The sequence below is a fragment of the Pectinophora gossypiella genome, chromosome 3 (assembly GCF_024362695.1).
Source record: "Pectinophora gossypiella chromosome 3, ilPecGoss1.1, whole genome shotgun sequence".
Lineage (NCBI taxonomy): Eukaryota > Metazoa > Arthropoda > Insecta > Lepidoptera > Gelechiidae > Pectinophora > Pectinophora gossypiella.
The window spans coordinates 1,447,487-1,467,864 of NC_065406.1; the positions used below are offsets into that span (position 1 = coordinate 1,447,487).

Sequence of the window (20,378 nt, forward strand, 5' to 3'; positions counted from 1 at the left end):
ATTCAAATACAAATGTTGTAGACCAGATGGTCAATAAATATCACAGATCTATTTTTATTTTCGTCTTGCAACCCAGGTCGAACGGCTGACTGACAATTTTCTTTTCAATACAAAAATGGCGGCCGTACAGCAAAATTTAACAAAAATGGTTTCGGCGCAGCTACGCAATAAAGCGAATGAGTTCTTGAACTCCAGAAAACATGCAAATAACCTGGCAGATATCCTACAAATGTTTGAGGTGAGTGCCATTTACCGGGTGTCTTACAAACTCTATTGTCTGAACTGCGTCTTAGGTTACCTTTACTTATTTATGTGTATTTCTTACATTATTTCAAATATTTCAGGCCGAAACTGATAACTACACACCATTACTGCTAACAATAGAAGTTATATTCACGGAATTATTAAAAAGAGGTGATCTAATCGAAGAAATCATTCCCCTCAAGCCATTAGGTATGTATGTGTATAGGGTAGTTTTAGGTAAAAAATATGTTATTTAAAGGCGAGTTGAAGGTATTTGTGGCGAAGTTTTTTCGTATTTAACCTTGGCTGTGCTGTAGAAGGTGTGTAAGTGTGCTGGTGCGAAGTTTTTGCAAATTCATGTTGCAAACAAATGTAGTCACATTTGGCGACATGTGACGTTATTTGGTGTGCGTCAAGCTAGCGGCCTCAAAAAAAAAATGGGCACGAAAAAATAATTTGACCATACCAAAAAATAGTACTCTTATTGAAAAAAATAGTACCTGTTGTAAAAAAATTAGTACCATCACGGTTCTGGATTTATAGCCATGTTTTATTGCACTTGCTAGCTTGACGGTGAGCGAAATTTGGCGAGAGTTAACGACAAGGTCTTTCGCTTTGATTTAAACGCCAAAAAATAGTACCGAAATAGTACTCACCCCCTGCAAAATACCGAAAGTAGTACTGCATCGGTTCCAAAGTTATAAAGGCAGTTCTTTAATCCCGCTAGCTTGACGTTTTGAAAATACCTATTATCTGGGGAACGCTTGCATACTTCAGTATGTAACTAATGTCAATAAACTCGTATGAAATAGTACTCCCTACCATCATAATTTTGATCCGATTCTCTTTGTAGAAATGTTAAAAAATCATCATAACCTATGCCATACATTTGTTGTTGATACAGTCACGTAGACAATTACATAACCTCACAATTTATTCGTAAGTATTGCCATTTTGGAGGTCTACCCTACCATTTCTTTGCACTTCAGTGCTGCTATTACAAAAAAATCTATTATAAAAAAAATGGCTGCATGGGTCTAGTTCTTATCGAAAACAATCTGTGATTTTAATACATCATAATACATTTTTAATCTGCTGTTTTATTTTATAATTTATACCTTCATGTTGAATTTGTTACGGATCGAAGTGTTTGTTAATAAACAATTTGCAGTATTTGTAGAATAACTCAAAGAGTTTCAACAATGATATTACTTTCATCTAACAACCCTGGCACTTCACCAATTTTTACCCAAAAATGGGGAAAAATACTGAAATCTGACAACATTCTTGACCATGTGTAATAATTTTGTTCGCGACTGTACTTGTCTTGATAAATGTATGACATAGGTTATAATGACTTTTTGACATATTTCTACAAAGAGAATCAGGTCCAAATTATGATGGTAGGGAGTACTATTTCATACGAGTTTATTGACATTAGTTACAAACTGAAGTATGCAAGCATTCCCCAGATAATAGGTATTTTCAAAACGTCAAGCTAGCGGGATCAAAGAACTACCTTTATAACTTTGGAACCGTTGAAGTACTACTTTCGGTATTTTGCAGGGGGTGAGTACTATTTCGATACTATTTTTTGGCGTTTAAATCAAAGCGAAAGACCTTGTCGTTAACTCTCGCCAAATTTCGCTCACCGTCAAGCTAGCAAGTGCAATAAAACATGGCTATAAATCCAGAACCGTGATGGTACTAATTTTTTTACAACAGGTACTATTTTTTTCAATAAGAGTACTATTTTTTGGTATGGTCAAATTATTTTTTCGTGGCCATTTTTTTTTTGAGGCCGCTAGCTTGACGCACACGTTATTTGCTTATATAAAGATCGCAACCACAGAGGAAAACCTTGTGTAATTGGTGCTGTTACCGAATGGTCAAAGCTCCACCAATATAAATAACTTTGATACTGAAAATAAAACTGAAAGTTTAGATTTATGGTTGAAAATTGAAAATCCTTGAACATTAGTCCTTGCAAGGTCATTCTATGGAGTCTTTGTTCAAGTGTTGCTTCTACAGCATTTTCGGAAATATGTTGAATCTCAAATTTCATTTACACCTGTATTATCCATAGTCAATTGAAGTGTCATGTAGGTATTTTGTATTTATTAAAGTTATATTGCTATTTGACATTTTTACAATATGAAAATGGCAGCCAGGCTCCAGTACAAGCGTTTCATGTGCTCAAAAATCCAATTTTTTCATTAAATCAACTTATAAACATAAATATGTAATCTGTTATGTCCCGCTGTTGAGCCTGTGCTCAGCGGAGTGGGAAAGAAGGCCTGTGCCTCCCTCAATCAGATTAAATATGCTTATATTTTTTATAAATTTCACTTTGCCATTTTCATCTTGTGTTCAAACATTTTAAAATCATGATACCTACTAGGTACCTATCAAAACAACCATATACATTAAAAAACATTTAATTGCAGACCACAGCCCAGAAGCAGAGTACACAAGATGGTTGAAGCAGTGCTACGAGACGACCCTCATTCGGTTGCTGGAGTGCATCAGACGTGGCCGCACCAGCTCCAGGCTGCAAGCGCTTGTCACTGCTTGCAAGCTGATGCAGGCTGAAGGGAGACATCCCATGGAAAACACTTCACCTGGTTACTACTTCCCGTCTTATAGATTGAAGGTATGGTTTGTGTGAAGTCAATGCTATCAAAGGAGATCATCGGATTTCGGCCCAGAAGTCAAAGTGCCGGCCAAAAAATAATTTTGCTATATTCCGTTAGATCTTATCCGTCTGAGTATTTATTACTATGGCACCAAAGCTGTAGGGTCAATATCTTCGGTTTTATTCGAATTAAAAGAACTGTATTTTTCATACATTTTTGGTGAAAATGTAAAGTGCCGGCCAATTAACAAAAATGGTATATATCCTTAGAACTTATCCGTCTGAGCATTTATTACTATGGCACTAAAGCTGTAGTGTCAATATTTTCGGTTTAATTCGAATTTAAAAAAAAACTTGTATTTTTCATACATTTTGGTGAAAATGTGAAGTGCCGGCCAAGAAACAATATTGGTATATCCCGTTAAAACTTATCCATTTGACCATTTATTATTATGGCACCAAACGTCTATGACCATTATTTTGGCTTTTATTGGACTTTACGTTTTAGTTTCTATGTGAAAAGTGCCGGTCAGCAAAAACACATGTCAAAACTATCGAGAAGATACCTGTAAACATTGTTCACTATGACAATAAACGTGTATGACCATTAGTTTGGCTGTTGTTGGATTTTTAAAACCTCGATTTTTGAATTATTTTGTTATAAAATAAAATATGTCAGGCGCGTTATTTAAAGGATCGTCAGAATGTTTATTACTATGACATTAAACGTCTATGACCACTATTTTGAACTCAATTAGATTTCTCCAAAATCTGGAGTTTTCATAGATACCTACACTTTGGCGAAAAAAGTTTTATCTGGCGATAATGCAGGTAAAGGCGTAATATCGTGGTCGTCATTGTACACTTTTTATAAATCAAAAATAGGTTTTCGTTTGACCACTATCTCACCTGATGGTGATACACGCTTTAGAAGCTTATTTTTTTTTTTTAAGAAATGTGAGGTACTGTGCTATATCGACCAGGACATTGTGATCGGCATACATGCAAAGTATAACTGCCCGACTCTTGTCTTCCCTAACAGCTTCTTCAGACGTCATGCCAAAATACGAGTTTCGTCACTAGATGGCAAGCTTATCTTTGGAGGGTGGTAACCATCTACGATCAAGATGAATCAATACCATAATTCAACCTAAACTTAGGCCGTAACGTTGAGTTGAATACAAAAACTACAGCCAACGTCGTATCTAAAATCAGATAGTATTAATATAGAAGTTCACCTAACAACACACAAAACAATAACACAAAGTATTTATCTGACTAATAACTAGTCATTGGGAAAGCTCTGCTTGTTGTCATTGTTAAAATGTATATAATAAAAGATTTTTTTAAAAGTCCAATAAACGCCAAAGTCTACATTTGGTAATATAGTAAAAAATACGTTTCAAGTAATTTACCAAAAGATTTGACTTATTTTGTTTCGCTGGCTGACATTTTCCCATTTGAACCAAAACGGAAAGAGAGACGAATAAAAGTCATAATAATGGTCAAAAATGTTTCGCGCCAGATTATTAAATGTTCTAAAGGTCCTTTGTAATCCACCGTACCTCATTTTTTGCCCAAAGCACTTTATTTTTAAACAAAATAAATAAGAAATCAAGATTTTTAAAATAAACTAAAAGCCAAACTAATGATTGTACACGTTTGGTGCTATAGAAAAAAATGTTAATAGGCATCTTCTCGATACTCTCTACATGGTATTTTTGCTGGTCGGCACTTTTCACATTTGAACTAAAACGTAAATCCAATAAAAGTCAAAATAATGGTCATAGATGTTTGGTGTCATATTAAAAAATATTGAGAAGCAACTATTAGACAGATTCGACGTATTTTTTTAGATTGCCGGCATTTTAACATATTAACCAAAACGGAAAGTCCAATAAAAGTCAAAATAATGGTCATAGAAGTTTGGCGCCATACTAATAAATGTTCTAACGGTCCTTTGTAATACGCCTGTATCCCTTTTTTTCCCAACGGACATAATATTTTTTTTTACAAAATGTATGAAAAATCGTGATTTTTAAAATCCAATTAAAGCCAAACTAATGGTTATACACGTTTGGTGTCATAGTAAAAAATGTTCAGAGCAATCTACTCGAAAGGTTCGACACATTTTTTTTCTCTGGCCGGCACTTTCAAATTTGGGCCGGCCAAAGTATGGAGAGCCGATGATCTCCTTTGAACATATCTGTTTTCAGTAGGTAACATAGTTACACTTTGAGTCGTCATTTTTGACATAAGGAATGTCTCATCTGCCTAAAACTATTGCAGCTTCTCACAACCTGTATCGCCAGTGAAAATAAGCTGCATGAAAAACCTCACCCTAGATGTCCTTTTTTTTTAAACATACAATTTAGTAATTTGGCTGCCTACTATTAGTTCCCAAAGTAATAATAGTAAAAGATCTCACAAGGTGGCAGTGGCCATTCCTTTTCAAATAATAATAATCATTCTCACTTGTCCTCTTTTAGAACATATTCTCCGTACTGCTGGACTCCGAGATACCCATGTCAGCCCCAATTGTCCGCTTCCAAGAGTTCACAGAATATGCTGATGTTCAACAATACGGACTCAAAGTGCTGTCGACCCTCGCCTACCGCAAGTGAGTATAATCATAGCTTATATTTGTTCATATTTTGTACAGTCATGATATCATGTACCCACTTTAGAACCCTGTCGCACTATCATATTTGACATTTATTGGGACTTACGGTTTAATTTGTCAAAAAAGTTAATGTGCCATGTTATCAAAGTGTATACATATTAGTATTTGTGACCGTACACAATCCCAGTGCTCTTCTCATTAATAATAACTCTAGAAGAATATATGATAATATCATGTACCCACTTTAGAACCCTGAAAACTCATGCAGATTGCTGAATCCTTGGAAACGGAAAAAGTAAAAATCAAAGTCAAAGTGGAGTTTTAAAAAAGGAATTGGACAATAAGCAGTAGCACTATGTTGTTTGTGGGGGTTTTGCCACATTTACAACAAAAAAAACTTATTTTTTTATTTTGCATGATTTATGTAATTTAAATGCACGGTAAACTATATTTTTTGTAACATCTGTCACACTGCATTTATGGTAAATAAAGAATCTTATCTTTTTGAAATCAATTATGTTTTAATCATATTTTTTACATCATTCCTAGATCCCCAACACCAATATACATGCAGAACTACCTGGAGCTGCTGGACAAGCTGCTGGTGACAGAGATCCCTACAGAAGCCAAGTGCAAGGCCAAGGACCGAGATGACGACGCTGCAGAGGGGAAGCTGCTGTGCGGGGCTGAAGGTAAGTACTTGTGTGTGTTGTAGATGATGGTGTTGCTGAATAATCGATTATCTCTCTCTCTCTTTATTTAAGAGCTGCGCTCTTGTCGGTGGAGTAATCGCCATTACTCCATAGATAGGGCGTGTAGAACGGTGGTTGCCCCAATCGCCTTCCGTTCCGTTCATTAATCGATTATAATCGATATAATTGTAGAATTTCTAATATTGATAGTATCAATAGGCATATCTGGATGTTTATTTATTCTTAAGCTTACAGCTAACACCAAAACACTTATATGTTAGTCTTAAAAAAAGGATACATTACATTTTACGTTTATAAAGGTATGATCCTTAAATTATCATTAAGGAACAAAACAGTAAATTTTCGAAACATTGATTCATTATTTAGATTATTTAGGAGCTTAGAAAATAATCGATTGTTAGTCAATATACAATCGATTATGGGCAACACTAGTAGACGAATTTTTTATGATACGCGCGACAATTTCTGCGGAATTTGTATAGAAACACTGCAATAGTATGACGTCATCAATCAAATTGGTCGATCGGTCATCTTCTATTGTATGGGTTGTGAGGTGGAGTACAGACGGAAAATTAAGGAGCGACTGAAAGACAGCGTCTATTTCTTCGGAAATAGACACAATGCTGAATTCGTGTCCTATTCACTGCTGTGCCACATTATGTACTGAGTTTTAAAAATTGTTTTATGATATTTTGTTGTTTTTACTCTGTTTGTAACACTTCGTATGTAATGTGTCACAATTTGTTGAATAAACATTCTCTCTCTCTCTCTCTCTCTCTCTCTCTCTCTAATCTCATCAACCTTGATGTCAGGGTTACTATTGAGCCTCCAAAGGCCTTGCCATGGCTCATGTAACAACTACTTACATCAGTAAGTAGTAACTGGGACCAACGGCTTAACGTGCTTCCACGGCACGGATCATCTTAATTTTGGACAATCAGGTGATCAGCCTGTGATGTCCTAACCAAACTAGAGATCACAAAGTGATTTTTGTGATATGTCCCCACCGGGAATCGAACCCGGGACCTCCGGATCGTGAGCCCAACGCTCAACCACTGGACCACGGAGGCCGTAGTTGATACTAAACCACCTTCATTTCTCTCCGCACAGGCAAAGCGCCATTCCCCTACAATCCAGCGGTATGCCGTCGCTACGCCAACCGTTGCTGGGGCTTCGCGTGTCAGTGGCCGATGTTGAGCGAGCCCCGCACGCACCGGCGAGCGCTCCTGCTGCTGGTGGAGCGCCTCATGCCGCTGCTGGCCAAGCCGCACCTCGCCACGGACATGCTGGCAGACAGCCTCGACGCTGGTGAGTAACTGTAGCTGGCAACACGTCAGTAGTTGGAAACATATACATATAGGATTATTTGCAAAAAATAGCGATCGGCACATTGTTAATACCAGGAACAAAAATAAACTTGCTTTACAAGTCAGTCGATTACATAAGATTACTAAATCTTTTAAGGGGCAATGTATACGTTTTTACAATAAGATTCCCATTGACATTCAGAATTTGCCTTTCAACTGTTTTAAGACAGTAGTTAAACAAAAACTTTACAAAAAAGGTTATTATAAAGTTAGTGATTATTTAGAAGATATGAATGCATGGGATTAACTGTCTGAGAACTGATATTAGGCAGCTAAATTACTCAATTGTATACCAATATTTTATGTTTTATGTTTATTTTTATTTTTTTAAAGAACGTCTAGGGCCCTGTGCCGAGGTTTTTCTTGCAGCTTCTTTTCCCCGGCTATACAGGTTGTGAGAAGCTGCAGTAGTTTTAGGCGGATGAGACGTTCGTTATGTAAAATTGACGATTCAAAGTGTAACTATGTTACCTACTGAATAAAGATATTTTTGAATTTGAATTTGAACACGCGTTAGTAGTTGGCAACACACGTCATTAGTTAGCAGCACATGGTAGTAGTCGGCAACACAGGTCAGTAGTATGCTTTTACGTTATAATTCGACTTAGTAAGTACACAATAAAAAATAAAACTACATATGTCAGTACGACTTATTTTGTCGGAAATAGGTGTGAGGCTGATCACAGAAATTACTTGGATTTTATTTAAGGTTTTTTTTTTCTCCGGCAGGCGGTCCAATCAGCATGCTGGCGCTACAGGGTGTACTCGAGCTGGTGCGCCGCCATAACATCGACTACCCGGAGATCTACGACCGGCTGTACGCCATGTTCGAGCCCGAGATGTTCGCCACGCGATACAAGCGACGCCTGCTGCACCTCGCTGACATCTTCCTTAGTTCCACGTAAGTGGTTCTTTTCAGCTGGCCCCGATTCCTACAGACACCTCCTAATTTTATGTTATCCTGTCATTTTCATATCCGGTGAAAAGGAAAGGGACGGACGATTGACAACTGTTAATATTAAGGTGATTCGTTTTCCATACAAAAGTTGATGCAGTGCTACAGGAAAACGGATAGAGGAATATTGTTATAAAACCGATAAATAGTAATATTTTGGTGTATTATTTTCGCAAACTAACAAAAATTTAGGGTCCGAATACGAGAAGTACCATATTTCAGACCCTCAATTTTGATCAATTCTACATTTGTAGTGGTGCAGATTACAGTGTATTTGCTGAGCGTGTAGTGGTGTCAATGTTAGTGTGTGTGCGTGATAGTTTTTTTTTTCTCTAAAGGCTTTGACTACTTGACAAGTGTAATAGAATGTCAGTGACAATTTATAAAGAGATTTTGTATGAATAAATAAAAAACTAAAAATATTACAATCTGAGAAAAGGAATATTGGAAAAATATTTTTGTTTTAACGCATATTTTTTAAACATTTTTAAATAATGGGTAAGTACCGTGTTTTAAAAGAGGACATATATTATAATAAAAAATCAATACATAAATTGACATGGCTGTATGGGCATAGTTCCCTTTGCCTTACCCTTCGGGGAAAACCAAATCAAAAAGAAAGTTGTTGCATTTGCCGGCCTAAATAGTAGTCATTTATAATTAATTGTTTTTCCATCCAACATACAGATTTATTTATATTCTCTTTGCCGCGGACTTTTTGGTGGGAACGGGAACGGGAAGGTTGCTTTCTTCATTGAATAATCTAAATAATAAATACGAAGTGGTGTTTTGTGGTTAATGATCACATCAAGTTAGTCGGAAAACATTCCCGATAGTATTATTAAATCGGAATATTCAATAAACAAAGTGTACCTATCTATTTTCGCTTTGCGCCAACAAGCCGCTTACTTCGTTTGGGGTTTGGAGTAAGAGTCTGTGTGGGGGCTTAGGTTTCATCATTTCATTAATCATCATCAAGAAAAAAAAACACAAGACATGGCTGTATGGGCATAGTTCCCTTTGCCTTGCCCTTTGGGAAAAAAAAATAAGATAAATTTTGAAATTCTTATGTATAATAAACAAACATCACAGACATCATGACAGATCTAAAACTAACGAAAATCTTTTTTCTTTTTTCTATTTGACTTATTTATGAATTTTAATCAAGAAAACGTGATAATAAGTTCGACAGCAACCAGTTCAGGTCCCCGAAACAGCCCATTTCAGGCCGCGTATATATGGAAATACTACTTCAACACGTCCCAGCCTCGTCATTTTTTAACGTCCTCGTTAAAAAAAACGTCCTAACCTGAACTAATTAACCTAACAATAAACACCACGCGTAAATATAAGTCCAGAAATGCGCTGCAAGTCGTCTGGACTGGGCGCGAAAACAACATAAAATTCGATTAGCTGCTAAGTGTCCCGCATGCTATCACCAGCTGTCACTGACATACGTATGAAGTCCTGCGGATTTTATTGGAACTAAATGACAAGTCATAATAATTATATGCGGATACTGCGACATTAGCGCCGTGCTTGCGGGACGTCCTGAAGCGCTATTACATCTTTCAAACGCGATGCGTCAAAGTTTGAACCGACGCAATTTAGGAAAAATCTACCTTATTATTACTGTACTGTGATCGTTATTTGTAAAATCATACAATACATATACACAATTCTTTATACACAATATAATTATTATGACATATTGTGGACTTTCCGGTAGACCTACAAAAATGGAACAATTCAACCATACGTTGTTTTGTTATATCTCAATGGGCTCAGGCAGCGTTTTCGCCGAAAGCTCCAAGTCGGCTATATTTGTAACGATAATTATGTTTGATATTCATCATCATTTTTGAACCATTTTATACAAACAAAAAATACTTGTATAAATTATATACCCTAAAGCACGCCCATGAATCACTCTACTCATTGGTGAAAACCGTATGAAAATCCGTTCAGTAGTTTTTTAGTTAGCCGCATGTTCACTGATGCGATTAATGCCTGTTAGAATTTTACAAAATAAAAAATACGGAAATTACGGAAGGTACTTTAGTGCAAAGTACATTATTGTATAATTATAATATTACTGGTAAAAGCGATACTTTTTGAAAATTCCGTAACAAATAAACGGGATCGCCAAATTCAATTGTAAAAAAAAATACAAAAAGTAAAAACAATTAAAACATGCACTTGGGGTTTGAACCGTGAAACTTAAGAATGGCGGCGACTGCTTTACCAAATGCGCCATTTAGAAGTTAGAAATAGACTTCAAATTATGCATCTCTTTTAATAGCTAACCTAGTTCGCATGTGTGTGTGACAGCTTCGTGTTTGTACACAAAATGAAATGACACCAACTTTTGATGCAATGTTTTAATATGATATCTGCAGTAAATACTTCAAAATTGTAGCTTAACTTAAAGATAATGTATGTAAGATTTCGCCACCTAACGTTTCATTGGGTCAGAACTCAACACTAAACGAATAAATGGAAAAAAATACGAAAAATGCAGAAGTAACGCCATCTGCTGACGCAGCGTTACCTAGCTGACTGACACGCATCACCTTAAAATGAACGAATAACCCGGGCGAATCAAATAGGCATCTCGTTCATGCAACCATTTGACGGCTGTCAACTTATTCTGTCGGGTTATTGGACAATATATTGGAAGGGCTTATTTAAACTGCCTAACTACCTAACCCCGTCCCTTTCTTTTTCAGCGGATAAGAAAATGATAGATATAACTTATTTAAAATTAAATGATGCGTACAGGAACCAACACCTTTATTTTTAGTGACGTGTGGGATAGATTTTATAATTTACCTTTGACTCAGTAAAATACATAGAGAAAATTTAATCGAAAAAGATCTGACTCGGACAGGACTTGATCCCGCATTTCAAAACCGAATGCAACAAGCCAAACAGCTTGTCAAAAAAATGATGATTGATGATAATGAAATGATATTCACAAAGGGAAAATTAAATCGAAAAAATATCTGACTCGAACGGAACTTGAACCCGCAGCTCTTGGCAAGCCGGCACAAGCGTGTTAACCATTACACCACCACAAAAGAGAGTTCTAAGCACTGGAGAGTGGTATAAAAACAAAATCCTAAATAATATTAATATTGGTGCTAATTCCTGCAGACGCCATCTAATTTTATTTTAAGTTATACCTGTAATTTTCTCATCTGTTGGAAAAGAAAGGAACGGGTAATCGACAGGCATAAAATTTATGGAATACACGTCAATTTTAAGCAGAAATTTAAAACAACTGTCTAAAAATTTTACATCGACCAATAACCCGACAGAGTTAAGTAGACATCACGTCAAACGGATTACAATACTAGCGATCTCGCCTATTTTTTTCGCTCGGGTTATTCATTCGTTTTAAAATTAACTTGTTGACAATCATCCGTCCCTTTCCTTTTCGGCGTATAAGAAAATGACGGGTATAATTTAAAATAAAATTAGGAGGTGTCTGTAGAAATCGGGGCCATTGTCTTGTTAAAAAAATCATCGATTAATCGTTTCTAATTGAACAACGACCATCTAAATCACTGTCTAATCTTCATGACTTTCCCAACAGACACTTGCCAGAGGGCCTAGTAGCTGCGTTCGCCAAGCGTCTCTCTCGGCTGGCCCTTGTAGCATCACCCGAAGACGCGACCGGTCTGCTACAACTGGTGGCCAACTTGCTCCTGCGCCACCCTGCTCTCAAGAGGATGATTTGCTATGAAGACGCGCCCGCTATAAGTAAGCTACACACTTGCCTTGGGAGGGTTAAAGACCTTTGCCTTTGCTCATGTCAACTTGCTTGTAACTTCGTAACGCCAACATTTCCAGGCACAATAGTTAAACAGCGGGGTTTGGATTATAAGATCGAATGTTCCGATAATGAAGGACATTCGGTCTTACGACTTTACATATATGGATACACACACACAAACATACACATATATATGGACTTTACATACAGGGCGTTAGTGACATCGTAACGAATACTGAGAGAGATGATTCAACCAATTATTCTGAGTTATAATATCAAGTGGAATTTTCCATCGCAAAAGTATAGAATTGAAAATAATTTTAAAAAAGACCATGAATTTTGCGACGGAAAATACCACTTGATATTAACTTAGAATCGTAGTCTGAATCATCCCTCAAAGTTTTCGTTACGATGTCACTAACACCCTGTATATGGATGGGGTGGGCTTTTTACATAAATCTATCGTCTGAAATATATATATTTTAAATTTAAACTCGTTTTGAAATCCAAACCGCATCGTTGAACTTGTAAGAATGTCAATGTAAGGAGTTGTTGGGTGTTCCAGTGTCAAACGACCCGTACGTGATGGAGGAGACGTGCGGGCAGAACTCGCGCGCGCTGGGCTCGTCGCTGTGGGAGGTGGCGGCGCTGCGGCGGCACCACTGCGGCGCCGTGGCCGCACACGCCGCGCGCCTGCTGCACGCCGCGGGCGCGCGCGCCCAGCCCGCCAGCCTGGCCGCCGCCGGCGACGCCGCCGTCAGTAGCCTACGCTATACATATAATATGTACCCTCAATACCTGACACAAATCTATAAAGCTAAAGGTCCCTAACTGGCTCACGAAATCTCAGAAACTACAACTGTTCGGAGTCTCAAATTTGGCATGGAGTTTCCTTTTACGACGTAGTTCTATACAGGGTACTAGTGACGTCGTAACGAATACTGAGAGGAATGATTCAGACTATGATTCCGTTTGATATCAAATGGATATTCCTGTCGGAAAATTCATGAAGATTTTTGTGTTATTTTTATTATTATTTTCCGTTTCATACTTTTGCGACGGAAAATTCCACGTAATGTCAACTCAGAATAATGGCCTGAATCATCCGTCGTAAGTTTTCGTTACGATGTCACTAACACCCTATATACGTCCCAACGCTGGACACAAGCCTCTCCTCAATCAACCTTTGTCTTTTGTTTGATAAGGACGTGAACAATGTTGTCAACCATCTTTTTTTCCTTCCAGTTATTTGACGCAGAACTAAAGAAACGATTCAAGACGATAGAACTGACGTTCGTGCGCCCAACGGGCATGGCCCTGCCGGCGGGGGAGCGCCTGCTGCAGTACTACGAGCTCATGGCGTGAGCCGTGACGTTACAGGCGCGTCACGTCACTCCGGTGAGACGCCGCCGACTTGTTGGAATTAGGACTTCGAGCACATACCATGGGCAGAGCAGAAATGCGCGTAGAGTCGACAACTTAAAAATCTGGATGCTTTTTTTATAAAATAGGCGGCAAACGAGCAAACGAATTGCCTGATGGTAAGCAGTGTTGCCAATTAATCGACTACATATCGATTAATAATCGTTGCCAGCCTTTCAGATGGGAGTACGCTCTTTAAAAAAAAAATAACGATTTAAAACAGTATTTCTTCAGTGAACTTTCAGACCACTCGGCCTACACAGATGTCATATTGTCGTTGCCAATATAAAATATATTATGTGCAATCGGGTCAATTTTGCAGAAATTAAAAAAAACTTCCGCCTGAAATTTGTTTTATGACTGTGTGTTAAAAAATATTAAAAGATAATTAATATTAAAGTTTGTACTGAGTGTTTTAGGAGCAAAATACTATTCGATTCAAACAAAAAAGAAATTTGGTGAGACAACACATAAATTTGAGCAAAACATGAATTTGATTTTTTTTTTTTGAGCTTTTAAATTGGCAACGACGATATTCCGTAAATCGTGCGAGCGAAACCACGGGCACTGCTAGTGTAATATTTACAGTCAAATAGGTACGTATGCTCTGTACCGTATGGCTATGTGCTTGATGAACGGAAATTATAAAAATGGAACATAAGTTTGTTTGCAGTGAATATAGCTAAATTAGGAAGCGCACTGAAATTTACTTTTTTGTACATACTGTAGACGACAGGTCGACATGGCAATTCTCTAGTGACGTGACGTTTTCAATATCGATATATTTTTATTATGTATGTAACAAAATGTGAATAAAATAATACCACGTTTTCATTTAAGTTAATATTTATTCATCTGAATCATCTAACGTTAATTTTATTTCTAAAATATTATTCTTAGTTTTCAATAATTTCTTAGCAAGTATATGTAAAATATACTTGCTATATAGTATAATATGTAAAATATACTTGCTATATTTATAATTTTGATTGACCATAAATATTTAGATTAGATTTTTTTTAAATCTATTGTTTTTCTTTTGTTTAATGTTAATTTCTAATTCAATAAATTATGTAAGCGAGATTATAATCGATAAACGCGGTCGATACGGACTCGTGCGACACTAAGACTGTGCGGGTGTGCGGGGCGACCCGGCCTCCGCGGCTCACCTCATGCCCCGATTGCCATGTCGACCTGTCGTCAACAGTACATAGTTCACAGCAAGCCCTGTAGTGTGCTGAGCATTTTGAATACACTTATAATGACTTAGTTTCACAGACACAAATATTTATAGGAGTTTCGTAGAAAGGGTGTTCATGTATTGTCCAAAATAAGTATTCAAAGACACGAGATTAGACCGTGTATAGGGAAATATATTAGGTAAATCTAAATTCTAAACAGGCATAGGTACAGTCGCGAACATCAACATGTATCTGGGGGGTTAAAAAGGCCACATCGAAGCAATCCATTTAAAAAAGGAATATTGCAATTTGACATTTGCGCATGTAAAAGTAAGTGCGCAATGCACACGAATGTCAAATAGCAATATTGCTTTTTTAAATGAATTGCTTTCATATGGCCTTTTTAACCTATATAGACAAGGTTGTTTGGCGTGCGGCCAAAAAGGGAACTAACACGCAACCTATGAAAACGCCAGTTGATAATTGTAATAAATGGAGAATATATGGATACCAGCGCACCACTCAATGTCAACCACGCGCCAAAGAATGTCGGTCTATCGTATGATACCATGTCGCATTATCTTATTTGACATTTTGACTACAAAGTGTTAATAAATGTCAAATATGTTAATGAGAGAGGGTTCTAAAACATATGAGTGTTTGGGGCCGTACTAAAACACATCGTTTTGCCGATTAGACTGCCATATAGATATAAAAAAATTACATTTACAGTTCCAAAGCAAGTCGGTAGGATCAGTGAGGAATGCATTTATGTAGAAAATCTAGACTTATTTGATATTGGCATATTATTAGTCGTCTAAATTTCGTGCAACAAGTCTAGGAACTCTTCGAGAAGTATTATAAAGTATATGTTGATTGTGAAACTATCAAAACATGGTAAATGGTGGAAAATTTATATAAACATTAATGTAAGCAGGTTTGTATGATCGATAGCGCATTGATCATGTGAACCTGCGTCGAATTGAACGTCGTCAAAACATTTTGATGTTACATTAAACTTTTTATAAATTTTAAATGGGAGCTTCTCACTGGACGAGCGATGTAGAAGGCGAAAGATTACGCTAGGGACATACCAGAATTCAAACACGCGGCTTTTGTTACTGCGCGCCATTATAATGTCCGAAATTCAAGATGGCAGCTGTCAAAAGTTGTAATTTTTATCCGCTAGGCGCCTTTTAATACGTCACCCTGGCGCTAGGAGCAAATGCAACGTGTTCCATATTTGAGTGATATGTCTTCCACGGTCTACCGTGACGTCTGAGCGACCATCAGTATGCCGCTGGCAATTATAACATGAGCTCTACGTACGGCCGTGGTAAATTTATAGTAGAGAAACTCATTGAGGGAGCAATTTTCGGGGCTCATTTTACAATTGTCGAGCGAAACGTCATTTCATTATTTTATATTTGTAAATAGTATGATAACGAGCATATACTTGCTTACTGACATAAACTATTGCGTTCATTTTGTAATTAATTTATGCTGCACTTTTCAATAAACACTTAGTGGGCTTAGAATCTTTGCTATATTATCGTTTATGGACATGAAAGTTTATTATAAAGATATTTGAATAAGGATTTGAATACATTTGCACTCTGTTAGAGATAAAATAGATGTTAATGTGTTATCATTGGTTAATTTTATCTTTTTACGGAAAAGGCTTTCTTGGTAATCGTGAATTATGTATTGATATTGAACCATCAGGCGATTATTTAGAATTAATCCTTTCGGCGCCACCAGTCTGAACTAGAAAAAATGGAGTCCGTGATTTTTTTTTAATTGTGGCCTTTATATTCGGTTTTTGTTTTTTTTCGAGGATTTTTCGCCTGGCTGCATAGATTTAGGCCATTGCCATATTGCAACCAGTGCCGTGTTTATCAAAATTTACAAGTCTACGCGTTGACAAGCTACTCACAAGTACGTGTAAATTACGTTTATCGAAAAAAGTAGAGGGATTGTAAAATATACTTGTGAAATAAATATTGACAGGCAAAAATGCGAATATGGCACCAATATTTTCCAAATAAAAAAAACAATTGCCGACTGTTATTTCTTCTACCATCAGATCGGTACAAAACATCACGCGAATTGTGTGGTTGGTACTATGAATGACGCGTATATGGTATTGCGTCTCAAGATCGTTAATGTTAAAGACGCTTAAGTGACGTGTTTGGCGCCGAATGGGTTAAACAATTTGAAGAAGGATATAATTTGAAATATCCGAATTTAATTATTCGAAAATGTATTTTGTAAATCTGTGATCATTCGTCTATCCCACACAAGCAGTGACGCCTAGCGCCTACTAAGTTGGTGAGCGCAAATAAACTCGTGTGGGAATAGGTTAAAACATTTTCGTACCAGTATCGTTTGGTCGTTTGAATTGTATTCGAAATTAACGACTTTTCAGGCTACGTTTTCTCAAAATCAACATAGATGGCGCTGTAAAGATGGCACTTTTTCTTCGTTTAGCCTTATAATTTCATGAATAACAGACATATGCGTCTTTCATCTGTGTTTTTGGGTATAATAATGACCCTTTTTCATCATCATCAGCCCATTAACGTCCCCACTGCTGGGGCACGGGCCTTCCCTATGGATGGACAGGGAGATCGGGCCTTAAACCATCACGCGGGCCCAGTGCGGATTGATGGTTATTAACGCCTGCTAATACAGCCGGGACCAACGGCTTAACGTGCCTTCCGAAGCACGGAGGAGCTCGAGATGAAAACTTTTTTTTGTGGTCACCCATCCTGTGACCGGCTTTTGCGAAAGTTGCTTAACTTCAACAATCGCAGACCGAGCGCGTTAACCACTGCGCCACCGAGCTCCTCAATTCTATACATGTGAACCAAATATCAAGGAACAATTATTTTTATATATACTACATTGTATTTTGGAATAATTATGTACCCGAGTAATGAGAAAATAGATGATTATCACGTTTAAACTGAACAACGCCATCTATATTGATTTTGGTGGTAGCCTGGAAAGTCCTCATTGTTAGTCAAGTCTTCCGTTTTGCCCTGTGTTGTTTCATTCCAATGTCTATGCTTTCTAACCCCATGTAGTGGACGTTCGGTTTATTATATTTATTTGTTAATACATTGGTGCTAATTCCTGTAAATACCATCTAATTTTATTTTAAGTTATATCTGTCATTTTCTTATCCGCCGAAAAGGAAAGGGACGGGTAATCGACAAGCATAAAATTTATGGAACACACGACAATTTTAAGCACAAATCTAAACCAACCGTCTAAAAATTTTACATTTTTACATCCGTCAATAACCCGACACAGTTAAGTAGACAGCACGTCAAATGGATTATATACCAGCGACGTACCTTTTGATTCGCCCGGGTTATTCATTCATTTACTCATTCTTCCTAAAATTAAGAGCTGTGAATCATCCGTCCCTTTCCTTTTCGACGGATTTGAAAATGACGGATATAACTTAAAATAAAATTAGGCGGTGTCTGCAGGAATCGGGGCCATTATCTATATCCTGAGTCCTGTACAAGGTTCAACGCCATATTTATTTAACTTTATTCGTTATTTTAATGTTATTGAAACCTCGCAGTTCTAGGGTACGGCTGCATAAGAAAAATTCTTGTAAAAGTATATTATCAAGTATCTTAACCCGTCTAATGTCATTGTTTTAAGTAAGATACGGTGTATTTTGTTATTATTTTGTTACTGTTGTTTTAGTAAAGGGAAGCGATCAATATTTTGTATCATTTGTATTGTTACGTTACTCTTTTCTGCACACACGTTCTATCATGGTTCGTTTGAAGCGATTTTCTAACTGACTGTTTTCAGTAGATATCTTGGTGTTTAATCTACTTTATTAGTGTAGCCGGTGGTGACGAAAGACCTAATACGTATTCGTCATCAATTTCTACTTGTTTTGGCGCATTTTACAAAATGGCCGCATTTCAGATGTTTTCGTACTAATTTAACGCGTGTGTACGAATATTTTTCTCAAAAGCTCCTATGTTCTTTACTTCCATGCACGTTAGTGCGTGCACGTGAATGCCGAATTCGTCGCATTTCAAATGTTTAAAATGAATTTGACGCGTGTGTACGAATATTTTTCTCAAAAGCTCCTATGTTTTTTACTTCCATGCACGTTAGTGCGTGCACGTAAATGCCGAATTCGTCGCATTTCAAATGTTTAAAATGAATTTGACGCGTGTGTACGAATATTTTTCTCAGAAGCTCCTATGTCCTATACTTCCATACACGTTGATGCGTGCACGTACATGTCGAATTCGTCGCATTTCAAATGTTTTTGCATGAATTTGACGCGTGTGTACGAATATTTTTCTCAGAAGCTCCTATGTCCTATTCTTCCTTGCACTTTGATGCTTGCACGTAGATGTCGAATTCGTCGCATTTCAAATCTTTCAGCGTGAATTTGACGCTTGTGTACGAATATTTTTCTCAGAAGCTCCTATGTCCTATACTTGTACGTTGGTGCGTGCATGTCGAATTCGTGCGAAAACGCATCCAAAGTGCGACCGGCCTAAGAGCTAGTATGCAGTGGTCGTTTTGTCACCGTGACTGTTTCGTCACTCGGTAATAAGTCTCAAGGTCGATATCGTCGCCTTATGAAACCTTGTAAGCGTATTTTTTTCAAAATCACGTTCGGTTGTGATTTTTGCTAACAACCCCTCGCAATAAACACGCTTGTTTTAATCTAGGTAAAAATGTTTAGCCCTTTTTACCCGGACTCAAATGGCGCGTGCGTGTTTTGTTCAAGAAAATCAAATCAGAAATGTGATTTCCCAAAAATGCGCTTACGATATTTTCACTATGACGCGGCGGTATGGAGGCGCGCATGTTACAGTAGTTTCAACTCCAGATTGAACCAATTCATCTAAGAAAGCAATATTGCTATTTGACATTATGACATTGCGCACTTACTTTTACATGTCTCAAATTGCAATATTGCTTTTTAGATGAATTTTTCCAAATGGCCTTTTTAGACCCCCACTCCTAAGTAGTAATCAAAGGATACTACAATTTCACGATAATCCGGGGAACATACCATATAGCGGCCTAAGGTTGAACCACATCAGTGAGCACCTTTTCGCACTTTCCTATGCTTCTATCCTTTTCTGTTACTCAACACGTCATTTGCTAGAGCGGGATGGAGCGACCGCACGCCGCTGAATCGACGAGGCGATCGCTCGCGCTAGCAAAGGATAGAAGTATAGGAAAGTGCGTTTACACAGTCAGTTAGAAGGTAACCCACAGAATCTCACAGCCACACCGAGCCGTGCCCACCGCTAATGTGATTATTGTAACAAACACTAGACTAAGTTAGGATTAAGCCATTATTTTATCTTCATTTAATGTTCTTATTATTATGATGAAAATGATAAAATAAAAAATATCGATACAGAGTTTGATGTGTACACTGTCCCGGAAACCGAATCCT

The 20,378-nt window shown here is 37.3% G+C and overlaps 1 protein-coding gene across 1 annotated transcript; it reads left to right on the forward strand.

Moving 5' to 3' along the window:
* The first annotated feature begins 72 nt into the window (after positions 1-72).
* Positions 73-20,343, forward strand: LOC126382220 (nucleolar complex protein 4 homolog B). Its single transcript, XM_050031999.1, has 10 exons — positions 73-238; positions 345-453; positions 2,691-2,896; positions 5,368-5,498; positions 6,051-6,193; positions 7,325-7,522; positions 8,311-8,482; positions 12,135-12,301; positions 12,880-13,070; positions 13,560-20,343. The coding sequence occupies exons 1-10, from the start codon at positions 116-118 to the stop codon at positions 13,677-13,679; spliced, it is 1,560 nt and encodes a 519-aa protein (XP_049887956.1). The 5' UTR covers positions 73-115; the 3' UTR covers positions 13,680-20,343.
* Positions 20,344-20,378: the final 35 nt, after the last annotated feature.